Source organism: Anabrus simplex, chromosome 1 (genome assembly GCF_040414725.1).
Source record: "Anabrus simplex isolate iqAnaSimp1 chromosome 1, ASM4041472v1, whole genome shotgun sequence".
In the NCBI taxonomy this organism is placed as follows: Eukaryota; Metazoa; Arthropoda; class Insecta; order Orthoptera; family Tettigoniidae; genus Anabrus; species Anabrus simplex.
In genome coordinates, this window is record NC_090265.1 from 1254126179 (window position 1) to 1254148039 (window position 21861).

Consider the following 21861-nt stretch of genomic DNA (forward strand, 5'->3'; position numbering starts at 1 on the left):
TCCTTGATGCCTTTCTCTTTTAGGTGTTCCGTGATGTCTTCGGGTGTGGTCCTCTCATCCAGGCGACCCAGAAAAAGCCAGTATAGTTTCACTGCAGGCTTTAGTCTGCTTGTCTTTTCTCCTCTTCCTATTTTAGAGAGGGGGGGTGGGTGTTCTGCTGGCGACTTGTAAGTTTCTGGGTTGTCTGTCTCTTTGATTTGTTTGCCTTTGGTGTTCGTCTGTCTTCATATTTTGTAGGTCTTCTGCTTCCATGGGGTTTCCGTTTATGGGGTTGTTGCCAGTTCTATTTGTCTCTGCGTTTCCTTCTAGAGACTGTCGTTCTCTGCGCCTTCTCCCCTGTTTTATGGTAAAGCCCTCGTTGTCCTCGTCTCTCCCAATGCTGCTCTCTTCAAGTTATGTGGTAACTTGTAACTCTTTTGTCGTGGGCTGTTGGGGGGGTTCTGTATCCTGCTGCATTGCGTTTTTAATTTCATCTTTAATCAGCTTTCTGATTTTGTTTGAGAGGTTTTCTATCATAATTTGTATCTGGCGGTTTACTTTTTCCGTGATTTGTTTTTCCATTTTTGTATTTGCGTCTGTCTTAGGTGTTCGGCCGTCATGTGCCTCTAGGCTCCGTCTGTCAATGGAGTCTTTGGTCTGTTGTGTTTCGTCCAGTTGGCCTGCAGATGTAAGTGGTCGCTGGTTACTGCCAATATATACACATATTTCAGCTGGTCGGTCTGTAGGTGTCTTCCTGCTCTGGTTTCTGTCCGCATCTTTGTGTTTTAAGTCAATAGACAGTGTTACCAGTCCAATGTGCTGGCAGTCTTCTTCTTTGTATGTATATTCTTTTTGTTTTATTCCAGCTGCTTGGTCAACAGATGTCAGAAATCGCTGGTTGTTGTCGCTGTCTTCATGTGCTTCAGCTGGTCGGCTAGTAGATGTCACTAGACAGTCTGCTGCCCACCTCCTCGTGTATGGTGTCAACAGGCGGCACTAGTTGATGGTTGCTGTTGTCATTTTCACGTGCTTCGATCGGTTGGTCAACAGATGTCACTGTGTGCACACTGCTTCCCATCTCATTATCCCTTGTGCCAGTAGATGGCGCCACTTGTACCATAAGGCAGCTGTTTCTTCCTTGGAGCGCATGATCTGTTTTCCTTTCCCTAACCTCATTTTGTGCTATATCACCAATTCCGATCTTATTATCTAGAGACCTTTTTTATTTTTTTAAAAACAGTTTCTGATGACACCGCTTTCTGGATGTCTTCTTTTGATTCTCTTTTCAGGTAACCTCATGTTTCCGCAATATTTGCCAGTGTTCTGAGAGCACATTCTAACCGTTCTTCTAACGTGTCCACCATATTATCTTGCCGTAAATGAAAACATGAAGAAGATCGGGACGAAGTTTTTGTTTTGTGATGCTGGCCTAGTGAAATAGAATGGAGTTGCTTATGGTATAATGGTATATAGTATAATCGTCAACCAACGGCAGAAATAATGTGATGCACATCCGATGTTCTAGTAGGAAAGAAACCGGGCAGCTCCTTAGGACATACCGTCTATCCTAAGCCTACCCGCAGAAATCGCTATCTTCATGCAGATTCTCACCACCATCCAGCACAAAAACAAGGCAAGAGGGTGAGACGAATTTGTGAGCCATCACATATCCAGGTGGAGATGGACACGCTCAAAGTCGCATTCAAGGGTAATGGTTACAGTGATTTGCAGATTCATAGAGTTCTGCATCCCAGAGAAACAACCAAGCAAAGCTCACAGAAGGAAGAAGTGAAGGAAACTGCCTACTTGCCTTACATTCACAACACCACAGATCGAATTGCCAAGGTCCTCCGCAAACACAATATAAAAACCGTGTTTGGCATCGCCACTAAAATTGCTCACAATCTGAGTAAAACCGAGGACAAATTGTCCCCACTTTTACATCCTGGGGTATACGAAATTCCCTGTACTTGCGGTAAGGTATACATTGGCCAAACATGCCGGTCCATTGGTACCCGTATCAAAGAACACAAACACAATATTCGTCTCAATCAACCAGACAAATCGGCAATAGCTGAGCACGCTCTTATCATCGGGTCATAATGTCATGTTCCAAGATGCTCGAGCTCTTACCCACGCTAGACACTACAGGTCCAGGATTATACGGGAAACTGTGGAAATATGTAGAAATCCTAACAATTTCAATAGGGACACCGGCTACCAATTAAGTAATACCTGGTTGCCAGCCATTAAGAATTTACGTAGGTAGTTCCCTTCCCTGCCCTTTCACTATTGTTATTTCATTTCGGTGTTTTCGAAATTTGTATGTTCCTCGTCGCCAGATGTTTCATTCCAGGCTTGTGTCAATGTCATACACCTGTCCATGTCATATGTTACGTACACACGTTATGTGAACCACTTAGACTGTTTCTGATGGTTCGGTCAGCTTCCGCTTCAAAAGCTAGAGTTGTGCCAAGTCCTGGGAGCCATCTGGTGGCGAATGAACGTGCCATTTCCACTTCTATTATAATGTCTAAATTTTAAAGAGTCATTGTTTAAGAAGCCTTTCTCGTGAACAGTCGAGATTTCTTCTGAGGATGCAGAGTACAGTTCTCTGTGAAACGTAAAGAATTTCACCTTATTTTCTTGACACAGCATAAGCCCAAAAGCCTATACAGTATCATCCTATATTATGGTAGGTGCTTTAATTTAGATTTCCATATTTTATTAATTTATTTTATTAATTCGATGTCCTTCAGCCATCTCGTAGTCCTGTATTATCACACTCAGAGTGTAGAGCCGGCAACTATGTACAACATAGCCGGCGATGCACGGTTTTGGCTGAGTGGCATCATTCTCTTGTTGTGCTTCGTCTGTGACAGTCTGAGTTGTGTTTTGCTTGCTAGTGAAAATTTTTTGTCTTCATAACCGTTCTGTATATGAGTGACATACTGTGTTAATATTTTTATTGAACTTACATCTATCAACATGCCATGACTTGGCTGCAAGAACAATCCAGATGTATTCTGTTATATACCGGTATGTGGAAGTTTCATGCCGATGAGACAGCGTGCAGTATAACTGAGTTCATAGAAAGGCCTACTATGCCTACTTACGCTTGAAAGTTGGAGACCAACACAAGCTGTGGACACCACATAAGGCTTGTAGAACCTGTATAGAGCAGTTACAGCAATGGGTGAACAGTAAGCAAACTGCTTTGTCATTCGGTATTCCAATGGTGTGGCGAGAACCCCCAGACCACAGTACTCACTGCTACTTCTGTTCTGTGAATGTGAAGGGATTTAACAGCAGCAACAAAAGGTAACATTGTGTATCCAAGCATTATTCGATCTGCAATTTTACCCGTTCCTCATGGCCCTGATACACCAGTACCACAGCGTCCAGAACATTAAGAGGATTGTCCCTCTTCTGAATCTGATGCAGAAATGGCGGGCACTAACTCTGACTGTGATTTCTCCCCTGAATGTGTTGAAAAAGAACCGAAACTATTCGAGTAGAGTGCATTAAATGACTTTGTTCGAGATCTTGTCCTTACAGAGGAATCTGCCGAGTTACTCGGGTCTAGACTTCGTGAAAGGAACATGTTGACACCAGGGACGATGTACAATTGGTACAGACATTGCGAGCAAGAATTTACACCCTTTTTTTTCTGAAGAGGGAGCCTTGGTTTACTGCAACAACATTCCGGAGGTTATCTTAAAACTAGGAACATCACAGTATGACCCTATTGACTGGAGACCTTTCATCAACGCCTCCAAGTGTAGTTTGAAGTGCATCCTTCTTCACAATGAAAACAAACTTGGATCTATTCCCGTTGTTCATTCAGTTATTATGTGAGAAACGTATGGAAATCTCGAAATGCTGTTGTGTAAACTGAAGTACCAGGAACACAAGTGGGAAGTGTGTGGTGATTTCAGAGTGATAAGTATTCTGTTAGGTTTACAAGGAAGTTTAACACCCCTGCTTTCTGTGTGAGTGGGACAGTCGAGCAAGGTTACATCACTGGATTCAAAAAGAATGGCCATGTAGACAATGGATTGTAGGCTCGAAAAACATAAAACAAGAAACTCTTGTTCACAAGAGCAAAATACTGTTACCTCTGCTTCATATCAAACTAGGGCTTATGAAACAATTCGTTAAGGCCCTAAACAATGAAGGTGAATGCTTTGAGTACCTGTGTCATCGATTCCCAGGCATCAGTGATTCCAAAATCAAGGAGGGTATTTTCACAGGTCCAGATATTAGAAAATTTCTTTCTGATGCTAATTTTGAAAACTTTATGTGTGCTGCAGAGCAATCGGCATGGACTTCATTCCGGAATGTGGTCAAAAACTTTCTTGGAAACACAAAGGATTCAGACTACAAACAAATGGTGGATAGATTGCTTGTTTCTTTCCAAGATTTAGGCTGCAAAATGAGCTTGAAAGTTCAATGTTACATTCGCATCTGGACTATTTCCCTAAGAACCTAGGAATGCTGAGTGAAGAGCAAGGAGAAAGATTCCATCAGGATCTACAGGAAATGGAATGCAGATATCAAGGGAAATGGAACAAAAACATGCTGGCAGATTACTGCTGGTTACTAAAGAGTGAAGGTCCAACTACTCCTCGCACATGAAAAGCAAGGTGAAGACATTTCCTATACTAAGGTAGGACATTATAAAATTAAAACCGTAGACTTACCATTCTCAGTATGTTATGAGGCTTAATGTGTGGTAAATTTTGGTCTATTTGGCTGTGTTTTTCTACAGATCTAATAACACAACACACTACATATCTTGATATTATGTTCATAAGTATACCAGTGCAAGATAGGAGTGTTCAGATGGGTGAAAATAATAAGAAAGAAGCATTCTTTACATGTGATAATAGTGATCTTGCATGTGTGCATGCTGCATATTTATCAAATTTTCATTTTGAATTTGCACAAAAACCTGATGTGATAGGGGATAACTGACTTCAGTTCCAGAATCAACATGCCTGAAATATAAAAGTTAACTATGTAAACTTCATGCAATGATTGGAAGGTTTGAATTCGCAGGTCAGTGTTATTAGTACATATAAATCTCTTCCCTGATTATTACTTATTTATAGAAGCTGATGTTTATTAAGCTGCTCATTAAGATAGCATTAAGCCAAGTGAACGAACAATCCACTGTTTGAACTTGATAATGATTTCTTCACATTCATTGTTTTCCCGGATGCTGCTGCTGAAATTGCAAGGAGCATGGTGATGTCTCGTGAAGGAACTTCTGATAATACATTAATCTGTATGTCATTGTTTCTGTATTATTATGAAGCCACTGATATTATATAATTTCAAATCATTTCAGGCACTGATGTGAATATTGTTCCAGTTCAGTTCCTGTTCCTAAGAAGCATTTTACAACTATAGAATTCATAGCAACTTCACAAGATTTTAGTGCTGATAAGCACAAATATGGCCTGAAACACACATCTGGCATGGAAATAAGAGGCTACACAGATTATATGGACTATAATCCAACAAAGGACAATATGAATGATGAAGGTAGAGATTTTCTAAGACGTCTTCATTCGTATCTCTCAGACATGTATGAATTAAGCATAACAGGTCTTTATAGTAATGTTGCTCTTTATTGTGTAATTTTACTATGTCACCAAGGAGAAATATTCCTATTATTGAGTTCTCCATTCTTGTGTTCTACAGGTTACTCTCAATACGAATTGAACAAACAACTCTGCTGAACTAAAGGAGCTAAACACAAATTACAATGGATACAAATTGAATGGAATTAAAACATGAAATGAGAACATCACTAAGGACTTTCAAATGAAGGGCGAGGCATATGTGGTTTTTAGGAATGACAAATCTGGTAAATATTGGAGTAAAGCAAGAGAAGGACAGAAAAAAATGAAATGACACTGTAAATGTAGACACTAATACCAAATTAAAAATAAAAAGAAAGGAATGCAAGACAATAAGTGAAAACATCAGGCAAGAATGTTTCAATCACTACTGGAAAACTTTGTTATGGGGTGGTAGGAGGACCTTCATTACTCATCATATTGACTATGTAAACATCCCCAACTGTGTGACATTGTATTGCAATTTCTACAGGAATTGCCAAAGATAGCTATTACTGTTTATTGTCATCCTCCGTAGCATAACGGTTAACACTATTAGCTACTGTCCTTGGAGACCCGAGTTCGATTCCCGGTACTACCAGAAATGTAAGAATCTCAGGAGGGCTGATTAGTGGTCAAAATGGTACATGCAGCTCACCTCCATTGGGGATGTGCCTGAAAAGAGCTACACCATCTCGGGGCGAGGACAAGAGTTTACTCGCTGTTAATTGTCTAGAAGACGATACCTTAAGCCAAATTGGAGTAGTGAATTGTCTGTAAGGAATACATTGAGTGTTCCCAGTGACTGAACAATCAGAATCATTGAAGGTATTAAGGAAGTGAGTTTTGTACAGTAATAGCTGTACCTATTATAATCCAAACATAGTGCTTGCGAATATCCTCCTGAAGTTGGCAGTTGAGAAAGAAATTAAGATAATGAAGAATTTTTTCATAAATGGACATTTACAAATGGAGTTCAACTCTGTGCACTCGATAATTGATATAAACTTATTAAAAAATTCCCATCTGCAAGTGATGTTGAATCGTGTGCCACCGTATGCCAGAATGAAATCCAGTATCCATATCATAAATTCTTTAAAAGCATTACACCAAGTTTTTTGTGCATATCAACCAGACAACAAACCTTGCCTTTGATATTCAGTGGTTGTCATACAGTTGAGATGTTAATGATTAATTTCAGTTTCAATTTTATTGATGACTAGTGTGTTCATGGGAAGCATAAGATCAAAGTTATGGACATATGTACCAAAGCTTGTACAGGTGTTACCAAAATTTAGAACTGAAAAGTTTTTAAATCTGCTATATCTCAAACAAGTTTTACCACGTGACCTTTTAAAAAAGGAAAAAAATCTCTGTCTTATGTGTGTTCGAAATAACACAGTGAATGTGTAAGTAAGTAAATGAACAAAAGCACAAGATTAGATGTTAACATAAATAACTCTTTATTGTATCACTATCCAGAACATGTGTATGGTTATAGCTGTTAATTTGAGTGTTCCTTTTGTCTGCATGATTGTACCATGTAGTTCACATTCTTAGAAAAATAAATCTTTTATATTGATTGTAGTGTAAGGGATCCATTTCATTCAAATCTTCTATTATAACTATTTGAGTTGGTTAAAATCTGGTAAGTCCCAAATATACAGAACCTGGAGCTGGACTCCGTAGTCAGAGAATATGGGTGATACAAGGCCACATAACACTAAAATCAGATGGTTCAACTTCAACTTCGTCAGAACACGACGACTAAGCCAAAATATCTTAAGTTATCGCAAGTTATGATCTTCATTTCCGTGTTGACGTTTAACTAATAATGTAGAGTTTGAGGGATGTTCCACCATTCAACACATTGCAAGCCAGAAGTATACAGATACCAGTTGAATCACACCAAAGGACAACAAAACATTGAAACAGAAAGACCTCCAGCTCAAGACTGTTTTAACGATCAACATTTCACAGTTTTTTAACTTTCATTGTGCCTTTTAAAAAACTTTTTAACTAACATTTCATTTAGTGTGTTTCCTATGTTTTATAATTCAATGTATTACATGTCGTACTGTGGATGACCAAGTGTCAGGTTGACACATGTCTATTTATGTGTGAAGTTTCATCTTAATTGGATGTAAAATATATATAGTATTGACTAGGATGATTAAGATATTTTTGTACAATTTTGTAAGGAAAAATAAATACCAATTAGTCGGACAGCTTGTCTCCCTTCTTCCAAGTCTTTCCAGTCCAATCTTTGCAACATTTTCGTAACGCTACTCTTTTGTCAGAAATCACCCAGAACAAATCGAGCTGTTTTTCTTTGGGTTTTCTGCAGTTCTCATATCAAGTAATCATGGTTCCAATACACTGGAACCATACTCTAATTGGGGTCTTACCAGAGACTTAAGTGTACTCTCCCTTACATCCTTACTCGTCTTCTTCATCCATTCCCTTTTCCAGATTCTCTCTGGGTAGGGTAGTGTACCAAAGCCTTCCACCTTACTCGATCTTTCCACCATTCCTCTTCTAGTACTTTATTGCTATCGACTCTTCTATTTGCAATACAGTCCACAACAGAGCTTCTCCATCTCATTCTAGAACATCCGCTAGGCCTCTCTCCAGTCTCTGTATGCTTGAATGTTCTCTTTGGTATTCTCTCTCCTGGCATTCTCACCATGTAGCCAAACCATTTTTGCTTTGCTATATCAGTCTCTTCTTGAAGTTCACACACTCCCATGCTTCTCCTTATTTCCTCATTTCGTATTCTATCTTGTCTTGTCTTTCCCTATATGCTCCTCAGAAACCTCATTTCAGCTGCTTGTATCTTACTTTGGTTCTGCTTAGTTAATGTCCAGGCTGCTGAAGCATAGGTCCGTATAGGTTTTTAATAGGACGAGTATAAAACCTTCTTGCACTTCATTGGCACATCTTTGTTCCTTACAATGTGTCTCACACACTGGGAGAAGCTTGCAGACTGCTGTATTCTTAAATGAATTTCTCCATCCTAATTTCCATTTTGTGATATCACGCTGCCCAAATATTTAAGAATTTTCACTACTTCAAGAGGATCATTTCCTAATTTTATCACTCCCCTGGATTTTCTTTTACCTCTTGTCATGATCAAAGTCTTACTTTTCACAGTACTAATCTTCATTCCAAAATTTCTTGTCTCCTCATTCCATAAAACAACTTGTGTCAGTACTTCCTCTTCATTATCTCCCCAAACTACAATGTCATCAGCAAAGAACATAGACTTTATTTACTTGCCCATCATCTTCTCCTTGATATTATGTAGAATTCTATCCATGATGATGATGAAGAGTGAGGGAGACAACACACTCCCCTGTCTTAAGCCTGTCTCAATTCTGAACCATTCAGTTGGACTCACTTTGGTTCTAACACAGCTTTTACAATTTTGATACAATGCTATTACCATCTGCATTGTTTCATTCCCAGTCTGTGCCTCTGTCAATGTTTTCCATACCAAATTCCTTGGGACACTGTCATATGCCTTTTCAGTATCCAGAAACATTACTACCATGTCCTTTCCATATTCTCAATACCTTTCCATCATTTGACGCAATGTAAATATTGGGTGAAATGTGGACCTGCCTCTTCTGAATCCATACTGGTGTTCTGCCAATTTTGCCTCTACTATGTCTCTTATTCGTCTCTCCAAGATTCTTTCAAGGATCTTAGCTGTATGAGGTATCAGTGTCACTCCTCTGTAATTTTCACATTCCTTCCTGTCTCCCTTCTTGAAAATTGGTATAATTATCCCTTTCATCCACTCTTTTAGAACAGTCTTTTCTCTCCATACCACTCTGAAGAGTCTATACAACCACTGTAGACCAACTACTCCTGCTGCTATTATCATTTCTATGGTGGCCTTGTCAATTCCAGCTGTCTTGCCTCGTTTCATTCTTTTAGTGGCCCACTCAATCTCTGCCATGGACACCTCGTTTTCCTTATCTTCCATCTGCACTAAATCTGGTTCTTCGATTTCTCCTTGTACTGAGGTATTTTGCACGTTGTAAAGCTGTTCAAAGTATTTTCCCCACCTCACTTCCTCCTGTTCATTTTGAATGAAGTTAACACCTTCTCCTGGGTGTTTTCTTCTTTTTAACCCAGTGGAATAAGATATTTTTGTATCTGGTTGTATCTTCTTACGGATATTCAGTGAATTTTTGCCCGCATTTCTTTTTCACTTCTTGAACCACCTTGGAACACTCCTTCTTGCAGTGACTGTATTCTGTTTTGCATTCTGTTGTTCTGTTTCTCAGCCATCTTTACCAAGCTTGTTTCTTCCTTTTAACTATATCTTTTACCCTGTCATTCCGCTAGGGCGTTTCTTCATCTTTCTTCCTGCCTGATACTCTTCCACAGGTCTCTTCTGCGGACTCGACCATGCCTGTTTTAAAGTATGCCCATTCTTCTTCGATCCTTCCGATGTCTACCTTAGGTATACTTGTTTTAAAGTGTGTCTGGAACTCTTCATTTATTTCCTTCTCCTACAATTTCCACACCCTTAGATTTCTCTGCCTAATCTTGGTCATCTTTTGTATCTTTCCCATCTTTAACTTAGCTATCACAACTCTATGATCTCCTTCGAAAGATTCACTTGGGAGGGCTGTTAGGTCTACCAACATTTTCCTGTTATCTTTCTCAACCAAAATGTAATCTATCAGAGTTTTGATTTTGTTATCCTAACTATATTGTTCCCGTTTCTACCATCAAGGTTACTTGCCCCAGACTAGTCAGCCGATCCCAGGCGTGCTCAGTCCGAAATATGATAAAAGTAATGCCCTAAAATACATACACCCTGGATCTTGATGGGGAACATATAACTAAATACGGATACGGTGAGGTCAGTTAAACTACAAATAAAGCAAGGTGAAGCATGACGTCAGTTTTGGAAGAAAAACTGTTTATTTAAAATAAACAAGATAAATATTTTTAAAAAATAGCAAAGTATCAAATAATCAGATTTACATGACTCAGATTGTTTTTTATTTTTCCAGCTGGATAAAGTCCATCTTGAGAATCAGAATATATTACAAATTCACAAGTATGCCGACACACATACTCAACATATCAAATCAAAATTTTAAGTTTAAAAAAAATTAATTTTAACACACGGGCTTGCGTGCTTGCAGCACACTCCTGGCTTTACTTTTTGCTAATACTTTTAACTGTAGATGAGTACGTTCCCCATTTCTGCACACTTGACATTGCAATGGGGTCCCTAACCTTAAGAAAAGACGTGATCTAATGCACAAAAGGGGGGGGGGGGGGGGGCAAAACTAACCTAACTGTACAATAAATAACACGGTGAGCGCTAAAACATCCTATGCACAACATATATACATCCTGGAGTCATGAGCAGTCTCATGAGCACAGCAAACAATGTGGATAGGAACCACAGCAAACAAAACATGTAAATGGCAATATATATATTCAAAGAAACAAAAACATATCATATTTTCCAGGGTTCACCAAGGAAAGCATGTGGCTTTCACGCAACTCGCATCCACTTAAAACCTCAACGAAAATAAAAGGAAACGTAATTACACTTTAAGCAACACTTCCTATTCAACGCAGGTTCCTGAAAATTACATGATACAAAATCAATAATTTTTTTTTTTTAAAGTGACAGACTTTACCTTCAACACCTATTTCAACGTTGTAACCTGGAAGAGATGACATGACACAAAATATTCCTCCGCGGTTATATCGTAAAAGAAAATCTGAAACAAATGTCGCGATATAAAACTCTCGTCAACTACAACAACCGTAGGGACATGGACAGAAACAATAAAATCACGAAATATAGGCCGCTCAAATAAAACTCTCCTCGGTAGACAAACATATCACCCTCGCCAACACACGGCGGAATGACTCAAAGTGGAGATCCACGTCTCCCAAAATAAAGCAGCAATACCCAGACCACAGGGTCCAACCCTTTACACACGCTGCTCAACAGTCTACGCGAGGCAAGTCACACAATCAAGAAAATGCAGGCCTTTCAAATGAGGAACGCGTCCTCTTATTCAAACTCACACAAATAATATCTCATGTCCTAAAGTTGCGTAAAACTTAAGAAATATGAAGGACGTCATCTAACATTTGCTCACCTGAAAAGTAACAAGACCGCGCTAGTCACAAATAAAGCACTCGCACACAAACTAAACATGAATAATAAAGTGGCCAACTCTGTAATAAATATCATGAACTGAAATTAAGAAATTGCCACATTGACAATCGATCATGTCTGAACATCGAAAAGTTACTGAAATATCTCGATCCAACATCGCGAGAAACTCACACTGAAAATAATAATAATAATAAATTTTACAGAAATTTTATTCCAATGTTCGGAACTCGAAATACGAAACTGCGTTCGTGGAATTCGTGAATCAATAATTAATTTACCACCTAGATATACAAAATACTCATGAAGGTGACACTAACAACTTCGTGGATCCACACTCCACCGTCTTACACACTCTCATTCACACATCATGCAACAAATCCCAGAAAACGTGATGGCATGTTTCCGTACACTTTGAGCTCCCATTAATAATACTTTAATCTAGTCCTTCCTGATTTGAATTTGAATCCTTATTTACATTTACAATTAAGCCCCGAGGCGTACACTGCGTCTCAAAGATCGAAACAAACAAATCAAAAAAATATATAAGGCAAAAAAAAAAAGACTGACTCGTAAAATAAATGACGCTAACCACTCAGCTAAATAAATCAGAATAAAATGTAAGAAAGCAAGCTGCGACCTCATGCAAACGGTCCACATTTATGTTACAATTATATTTACATTAACAAGCTCCCTATCATTTACTTTAAAAGGGACACAGTCCTTCCAAACAAAGCTACATCTAAAGAAATTAAATATCAAACTAACCTATCCCTTTTTGCAACATTAAACACGTTCACACTCACATAATTACATTAAAACACTGTACTCATCTGTTATGTTGACTGATGGCCGCTCCTCCTCAGGAGACAGCCGACCCCATCTAGCTTTTAGCCCACCATATCGATGATAAGGCTGCCTTCAGAAAAGACTTGGATCAGTCCTTTTGTCTCCATCAAGGGGTAGAAAGGTGATGTCGTATTTTCCATTGCTGCTTCTGCTTCTGGATGTCGTCTAAAACATCCCCTCGTTCACGATGTAGAAACTATGTCAAGATCAACCGGCTGGTTACGAGAATACTACAGCTGGGGTAAATTCCACCGATCGTGAAACCAGTTCCCATTCTGTTGTGGAACCGCTTCTCTTATCTACTCCCGTAACTAGGTCAAGTATTTCCCATTTATAAAAGGCCTAGAATGGAAATTTGTTAAAGTTTACGCCCTTGGAAAACTATTACACTGGCAGGCTGCTATGCGTTTTGAAATGATTAAATTGAACTCTTCTCTCCCTTTGGTAATCGTAAGTTAAATGCCATTCTCCCAGTATTAGAAAACTTGAGTATATCAAATGCAGACTGAGCGTCTTCCAACAAATGGGGCTCTGAAATGCCTCGCCCCAGGGGAAGGGAGTTGGAAACATTAGTAACAGAGCTGGATTTATGTATTTTGAATACAGGTGAACCAACTCATTTCAGTGTAGACGTAAGCCTATGCAGCCGAACGTTGGTTCCGCTGTTTCGGTGGAATACACACGATGATCTGTGTGACAGTGACCATTTTCCCATTATTCTTGCTTTGTTGAAACAAAATTCTGTCGTGGCTCCTCCTCGTTGGATTCTTAAACATGCTGATTGGCCAAATTCACATCACTAATTCTCTTTAACGACGAGACCAGACAGAACATAGACGGCGAAATAACTTACATAAAACAAGTTATTCTTGCTGCTGCTGAGGAATCCATTCCCTCCTTTTGAGGGACTCCTCGCCAAAAAACTTGTTCCTTGGTGGAACAAAGAAATTGCAGCAGCTATCAAAGAACACCATCTTACGCATAAATATTATCGTAGGCAGCCTGCTGTGGCCAACTTGGTACCATTTTAAAAACTCCGCACTGAGGAGCTATCACAGGTGTAGAATATATTGGAAGTGGAAAGTGTTTATTGAAGATTTTATTTGTAAACCTTGTTAAGTAGTACTTACTGTATGATCTGAAGTGTGGTGATAAAATATTTTATTTATATTCTATGTACCTACCTAACCTGTACAGTGTAAATATTTTGGTAATATATTGCCCCCATTTTTCCTGAGCTAAGCCCAGCCATCGAGCGAGAGATCCCAAGGTGGACCGTTCGATCGTTGGCTATCACTTTCTAGAGGCATTTAAGGGATGTTAAGGATTGATGACCAAGCAGGATAAAAAGAAATGTTAAAACAACACTCTGACATTTATTCACATAAGCAAACAATAAATGAAAATATTCTTACTAATATTTTGGTTTTACATAGAACTTCCATAATATTGGATTTCTTCCTCCTTATTTAGAGTGACACGTATTCTTAATCTCCAGCCTTACTGTGCTGTAATGAAAACCAAAGAAAAATTAGGCCTCATGCCTTTCCAAATCAAACATTTGATTGAAAGAATTTAAATAAATTAACATATAAGTTTGTAAAATAATTTACAACTGTCTTGCTAACGAGGGTTTTACAATAAATGTGTTCAAAGCTTTACTAATTCAAAGTAGTCTCAACACGTGGTTTTAAGATGTACTCAACTGAATTTATCATTTACAGTATTTAATATTAGCCAATGACACCAACATGAACTTCAGTAGAAAATGAAAATTGATTTCAAGATTCTCAAAATTAATTAATTATTATTTTGATTATTATTATTATTATTATTATTATTATTATTATTATTATTATTATTATTATTATTATTATTATTATTATTATTAATTTCTCATCATTTAATTAACCTATGTTTCATTGTCACACGATCGTGTTCTCATTAATTTTCCACTGCATCATTTACCTACTGATCGTCATTAGCATTCCAGAATAATTATTTTCAATTAATTATTATGACTTATTTTCACCATAACTCAAAGTAATCATGCGGCTGACGACTTCTACCTCTGATCCTTGTATTTCATTTCCATTCAAATTAATCTTAAAATATTTCAAAGTTCAACTATAAATGAGTCGGAAATTTACATTATCCACGTGTGAGCTAGTTAAATAAATTTTATTTACAAATCGAGTGCCTTCATAAAATAACGAGATGATCTTTCCTTTTAAATCTCGATAATGAAGAAAATAAATCCTTTTCTAGTCTTCCTCGACTTAAGTTGATCAGACTTTCCCTTAAGGGCATGAAAATTACTTCTTAAGGCAACACACAACGATGAGTGTAATCTGCGTCACAGCAAGCACATGACCAGATCAAATTAAATGGAACCAACATGATACAAGAGAAATATACATATTTACATACACACACACATTCACACTAGGAAACACGTCTTTTATGTACATTATTTACATCGAATCCTGTTTTGGCAAGTTTATTCATGATTTTTACGAGTAGTCAGGACGCGTAATATCAAGCAGAAATAATCCGTGTACTGAAATTATCCTTCATTAATGGTGGCTAGTGATCGAAGTCATGGGTATCACTTGGTAGAAACACATTTCACATATCAACGTAAGTTCATCTAACTCATGAAATTATAATGGAAGATTCTAGTAAAATCCATAAGCACTACCATCGTTTGGGCTACAGGTTGAAATTATCGCGAGCGTGAGCCTTAATCATATTATTTTTATTCCCCACCTGTGAAATACACTCGCAACACGTGCTCCAATAATTATAATCTATCTTGCGCTCCCAATACACAAGAATAAGTCAAATATCATCATTAAATCATCAATTGCTCAATTATACAACAAATATCCCTCAGGATTGGTCATATTCCAGACCCTTCATGAACAGAGCACATTCAGTCTCACATATAAGGACTCTACAGTAATTTTATGGCTCACGAGCGTTTAATTCTGTTTTACCCGATCTTTAGTCAATATTATTATTATTTAAGTGATTATTACATCTACTGATCCTCGTGGAATATCGTAAAATTAGATGACCTCATCATAAATACAACAAGTGATCATGAAAGACACTAGGTTCGACCCTATTCACACAAAATGTACACGCAAATTTCAGTCCAGTAACTTTCAACATTACAAGGAAAGTAGATTTATCGTGTGGTCAGTGATTATTAAGTATAAAGCTCCTAAGCATGGGAAATCATTCAAAGACAACCTACATGTCTACTCTAATAGATCCAAAAATTTCATTCACACGTACCTAGTCTACCACGACACCTTAAGAAGTGGAAAAATGAAATATTTCTAACTACACAAACTAATAGATCTACGACTTAAAGAAGAAAGACCTTTAGTTGTACAAAAGGTAAGACAGATAAATTAAAGGGTACTCAAGTTTTTGATGGAGTTCGATTCCCGTCGACAGTCAATTATTCCAGCATTTTCCTCCGGTCAGTCTCCTTCCAATTACCAGATACGCCGCACATTTTTACAGCTCCATGGAGGCTCTGTAGCAGGTGTCCCTTGATGAAATTGTGTTGTCGGTAGTTGTGGAATTGTCCATCTTGAGGTGTTCAGCTTCTAAGACGACTTCCGTAGAACGCCGGTCACAAGCTGTAACTGAGATGACAAAATTAAGTATTTTGCACAAGCACACGTCGAATATTAATAGCTCGTCTACACAGTCACACTTAACTTGGTTCTTAAGGCGTTTTTATTCCATAGGAATTCACTAATTCTCGCTAAATTCTGGCAAAACGGGCGTTGACTTGAACTGGAAATTACTTCTCCACGTGGTCCGATAACGTAGTTTCCACACAGCAGCACAGCGAAGAATATTCAGGGTAAGAGCAGGATATTCAGAGAGCGATTTACTCGAAACAAGGCCTTTTTATCTTATCAGCCTGGGAGGTGTGATCTTCAACGAGAACGGTAATTGGATGATGGTCTCATTTAATTGGCTCAGACTATTCCAGATTGTGAGTTGCGCGCGTGCGGTGGTAGTCACGTGGTTTGCTCTGACCTTGGCACAGTCCTGGCATGTATCACCCCTCTGAACGACGAAAAAAACTCGTTCTTAGCTCGCCACTACTCCCCAAATGACATGCTGCAGCTCCAAGCAGACAATAAAACTTTTACTTTCCACTTGTTGAAAATATTCATAATATCGCCAATTTTAACGGGGACAATATGGTATTTGTAACAACTAGATTTCATTTCTATATCTACTGGAACTAACTAGAAAGTTGTAACTTGAATTTTTGAACAGGGTGTATTGGCCTTTGTTAGTTATGTATTCCAGAAAGTATGTTCTGACTGTTCTGGAAATGGAAGATTCGCGATCGTGCGTATTCGAGAAAATTATTTAAAGTTTGCGACTGAAGTAGGAGTTGTGATTGGTGAATCTGGGTGGCGATAAGCGGGCTCCTGCATTCTGATTGGCTACACCAAGGCCAAGGTTTCCCTTTTAAAGAGAGCAAGGCAGCATATCGGGGTCTGTCTGGCTGTCTGTCTTCTATCTCTTGACTGTCCGAAGTTTGGACGTTGTCTCGCTACGGGGATGGGCCACTTTGGGGTAAGCACTCTCGATTTCTGTTCCACCTTAAATTTCACTTAATGTTTGCTTGCTTTTTCATATAGGAGTTTGCTCTAACCTCACCCAGACTCGCCACTCAATTATTTCGGATGCCTTAACTTTTCAGCTGGGCTTGCCTGTTTCTTTCCAAGGCATTCCACTTTCCTTGTTTCACTAAACATGTAAATTGTAGTTTTATGTATTTACCTTGGGGTTTTGCCTCTAGTAGTTCCGTGTCACTTGACGTACACTAGTCTATCCTCTGCCCTGCATCAGAAGTGTTTTTGGGTGTGGGACCAAGTTGAACTGGCCTCTGCGTCAAGTTTAGATATGTCTGATTTTACCCTTTTTCAATTATGTTCAGATATTTTGAAAGGTACGTTTAACTTCACTCTAAATTGTATTGTACGACTTGGGTTGTAATTAGATGTATGGTATTTGCTTGACTCTTTGAACTTATAGGAAGCTATTGTCACGGAACGTCCAATTTGTGTGTCTCAAGGAACATGTAATTTGTATTGTACAAGTTCGGTATAACTGAAATTGTTCGGAATTCGTTTGTAAAGTTCTTTGTAAATAATATTTTTGTAAATAATATATTTTGAAAATCAAGGATCAGGGTTGATTTTCCGGAATCTGCAACCTAAGCCATCTCCAAGTCCTGGGTAGGTTCCCAGCTCCTTTTACATTCCTGGGTTTTTATTGTCAAGTTGTCCCTACTGATATTTACCAGTGTTGTTATCGGCAGAGTTCCACATAGTTCATCAGCTGTTTTCTTGTGTGTGTAGTGTCTTAGGTACCGTTTAATTGCACTTGCTATCCTCCCTTTACTGTGTTTGTTGTAGCTGCTGAAGTAACGGTTACAAATTGGTAGCAGAAGCAAGTGCTAGGTTGCAGGTGAAGAAAAGTGAACCTTGATCATACCTAACCTAAAACACCGTAAAAGTTGTGATTCGTATATCGCTTGAAATCTTGTTTCTACCCATCAGGATGGCTCGCGCTGTTCCTAATCCTTTCCATTTGAGAAAAGCAGAACTTGTTTATGAAATTCATATCCGAAAAATTAATTCAACAGGTAATGTCAGAGATGACACTAGCCTATTGAAACAGTCTCTTAACTTACCTATAACCATACCCGAGCTAACTACGGACGAGTTGCGTGAGTCTTTTCCATGGTTAAAGATAAGTTAGCTGAATTTAACACCATTCTTGTGTCCTTTTATGCTTTTGAGCCCTCGCATGGCCAATTAGCGTGGGTTAAGGGGCAGTTATTACATTACCTGAGCAGAATTAAGGATTTGTTGTCTCTCGAATTGCCAGAAGTTGAGCGGCAGGAATGTCAAGCCTTACTAGTACAGTTTTCGAGAATTTTCGACAGAATCAGTGGTTTGCTTGACGGCAATAAGTTGAATAACGCAGTTTATGAAGTTCAAGTGTCTATGCAATATGAAATGTGTGAAAGTGTTAACTCTGGTGATGCATCTGTTGCTGCTCAAGTGTGCAATCTGACACCTAGTGCGGGTGTTATTCAGGAGTCTGAGGTGACTAATGCTGCCCTGGGATCTTCTGTTTCGTTGTTTGGAACTGGGACACCTGTAAGTCATTCAAATGATCTATCTCCTTTGCATGTTAGTACCCGTACAAATTTTCCTGTGGTAACTGGTAATTCTGTTGTGGCTCAGTGTCTGCCCTCTATTGTTAATCAGCCCGGTTCTGGTGCAATGGTGCAAAACCATCCCCCTGTCTTAGCACCACCGGTATCAAGTGCTCCTTTAGCTTGCATAACCCCTACACAACCGGTTAGTGCCCCGATGGTCTCTCAGATTTGTGAGAACCTTTGACAAAGAAGGTTGTCTGCGCCCGTAACGTTGCAGGCTAACGTTAGTCTTACCCGAATCAAAGGTACGATGCCTCAGTAACCCTTCTGGACCATTCTAAGCTTTCCCAGGCACCCCCTACACCTGTTTTTCCCCAGATTTTCTCTAATCTGCCTCACCCATTGACCATTGTGTTATTTCCTTCCTTCAGTTCCTAACTGAGTTCAAGGATCAGACAATAGTGTATAATCTCAGTAACGACCATGTATTTCAAATTCTATACCTGCATGTATCTGGAGCTCTTTCTGAGCATATTGTCAGGGCCATTTCCGAAAGATGGTCTGTAGAACAGTTTCATGCACATGTGTGTGAATATTTCATTCCTGCTCGGGCCTTGTCTGCATTAGTGCAGAAGCACTATTTCGGAGTACAACATCTCAACGAGTCATTATCTGAATATGTTCAAGATATTAAGCTCCAGGCTAAGATTTTCTGGCTCCATTATTCAGAGGCCCAGATAGTTGCCAACATAATTGAAGGTCTCGCCCCGAACTACAGATCATATGTGGCTCTTTCACCCCAACCAGCAATGTTTGCCCAGTTGGAAGCCGTTACAGTGTCTGCTGAAGGCATTCGGTATCCCGACCAGTTACGCCTCGCATTAGCCCCACCTCCTATGAGCATGCCCTCTCCGCAGGATTCTAAAAACACCCCGTCTCCTGCTTCCAACTCGCAAATTTCTCGTTCATGTTTCACTTGTGGCTCCACGGCTCATCTCAAGCGGGATTGTCCCAAGACCAGGGCATTAGGCAATGCAAAACCTGCCATGGGTAGAGGTGCTGCCACTAATACTTCGTGCCGTAACTGTGGGTCAACTAGGCACTTCTCTAGGCAGTGCCCACGTAACACATCTGGCTCTGGACCCCCAGGCAGTAGTAGTTTGAGACGACTAACCGCCAGTTCTGATTGTAAACCCCAAAGCATGGCTTCTTGTCTTGTCAATCATGACTGTACCTTGGATGATTTACTTAATTCTGAAGCTAATGATTGCTCCCAGACTGAATCTGGTGTTCATTTCTTGCTATCGTGTAGGATTTCTGCCATACCTTCTTGTAAACTCCCGTATTTATGCATAGAGGTAAATAATGAACCAGTCTGTGCGTTACTAGACTCTGGGAGTAGTGTCAGCTTGATGAGTGAGACCTGGTACAATTCTATGTTTGCAAGTTACTTACATTAGAACCAGTGTCCTCAACCTGCCATACTGCTGATTCCAATTCATTGAACATTGTAGGATCTCTAGAGGTCAAGATTAGAGTCCATGATTTCACCTAGAAAATGTCAGTACTAGTGGCAAAAGATTTATCCTGCCAATTCATATTGGGTGCCAGTTGTATTATTAAAACAGGCATGATTTTGGGCCTGCAGTTCAACAGATTCCATTTTAAATTTTATGCAAGAAACTTTCAGCTGTGTGATCGCTCCCCTATTCTGCCTTGTCACGTTAACACTGTTCCTGAAGATTCTGACGAACCCAAAGCTTTTGATTTTAATCATTTACCTGAAGAGCAGGCCAATCAACTTAAGAAACTCTGCGATAAGTTCCCTGATGTCTTCACCGACAGGTTAGGTGTCACCAATGTCTTAGAATACAAAATTGAAGTTACGGATAACATACCTGTTCGCTCTCCTCCGTATCGGTTGTCACCTCCCAAAATGAAAGCCCTTAAGGCTATTATTGATCAAATGCTCGCTGACGGAGTGATACGCCTATCTAAGTCAGCCTATTCTTCTCCCATGTTTCTGGTCCCTAAACCGCAGGTGGTTATCGTCCTGTAGTGGACTATCGGATGTTGAACCATAAGGTGGTCCTCCAATCTGTCCCCCTTCCTGATTTGCACTCTTGTTTTTCTTGGTTCGCTATTGGAAAAATTTTACCACCTTCGATTTAAATCAGGGCTATTACCAGATACCTCTTGCCGAAGAATCCAAGCATCTCACAACATTTGCGACCGATTGGAACCTATATGAATTTGAGTGTGTCCCATTTGGTTTGGCGACTGGAGCAGCTGTCCTTACACGGTTACTGGATTATGTTTTATCTGACATTAAGTTCAAGTTCGTTTATAATTACCTTGACGATTTAGTGAATTTTGGTGAAACCTTCGAGAAACACCTTCTCCGTCTCAACGAAGTGCTTGAAAGACTGGATAAAGCAGGTCTAACCCTCAAGGCCACCAAGGTTTCCTTCGCACAACCCCAGACGTCCTTCTTAGGCCATATTGTGTCGGGGAGGGGTGTCTCAATTGATCAGTCTCATACTGCCGCCATCCAGAATTTTCCCACTCCAAAGGATGTCAAGGCTGTAGCCAGATTCATTGATATGGTTAATTTTTTTCGAAAATTAATTTCCAATTTTGCTGAACGTGTAGCCCCATTAAATGCCTTGAGAAGAAAGGATACCAAATTTGTGTGGGGTGATGCCCAGCACGAAGCCTTCATGGACTTGAAATCCGCCTTATGTAACGCTCCTGTACTGGCTATATCAGACTTTTCTAAATGCTTAATCCTTCAGACTGACGCCTCTTCCTCAGGCATATCCGGTGCTCTTCTTCAGGAATTTCAAGAAGGGCGTCGTCCTATTTCTTATGCTTCGCGTGCCCTGAATCCTGCTGAGCGAAATTATTCCATTTATGAGTTGGGAGCCTTAGCTGTTGTCTTCTCTTTAGAACGCTTCAGAATGTACCTGGAACATCTTCCTTTCGATCTGGAAACTGATAATCAGGCGTTGAGTTGGGTACTGGCCAAG

General features: G+C 39.4%; 1 protein-coding gene across 9 annotated transcripts in view; it reads left to right on the forward strand.

The window, feature by feature from the left end:
- LOC136878082 (uncharacterized) overlaps positions 1 to 21861 on the forward strand; it is a 326911-nt gene that overhangs the window by 166925 nt on the left and 138125 nt on the right. Inside the window, exon 2 of one of the 9 annotated variants that reach the window (XM_067152059.2) lies at positions 5333 to 5529. The exons of the other annotated variants lie outside the window; for them this stretch is intronic. Within the exon in view, the coding sequence (XP_067008160.2) occupies positions 5463 to 5529 (67 nt within the window). The 5' untranslated portion in view covers positions 5333 to 5462. The remainder of the gene's footprint in view (positions 1 to 5332; positions 5530 to 21861) is intronic. 9 annotated transcript variants of the gene reach the window in all.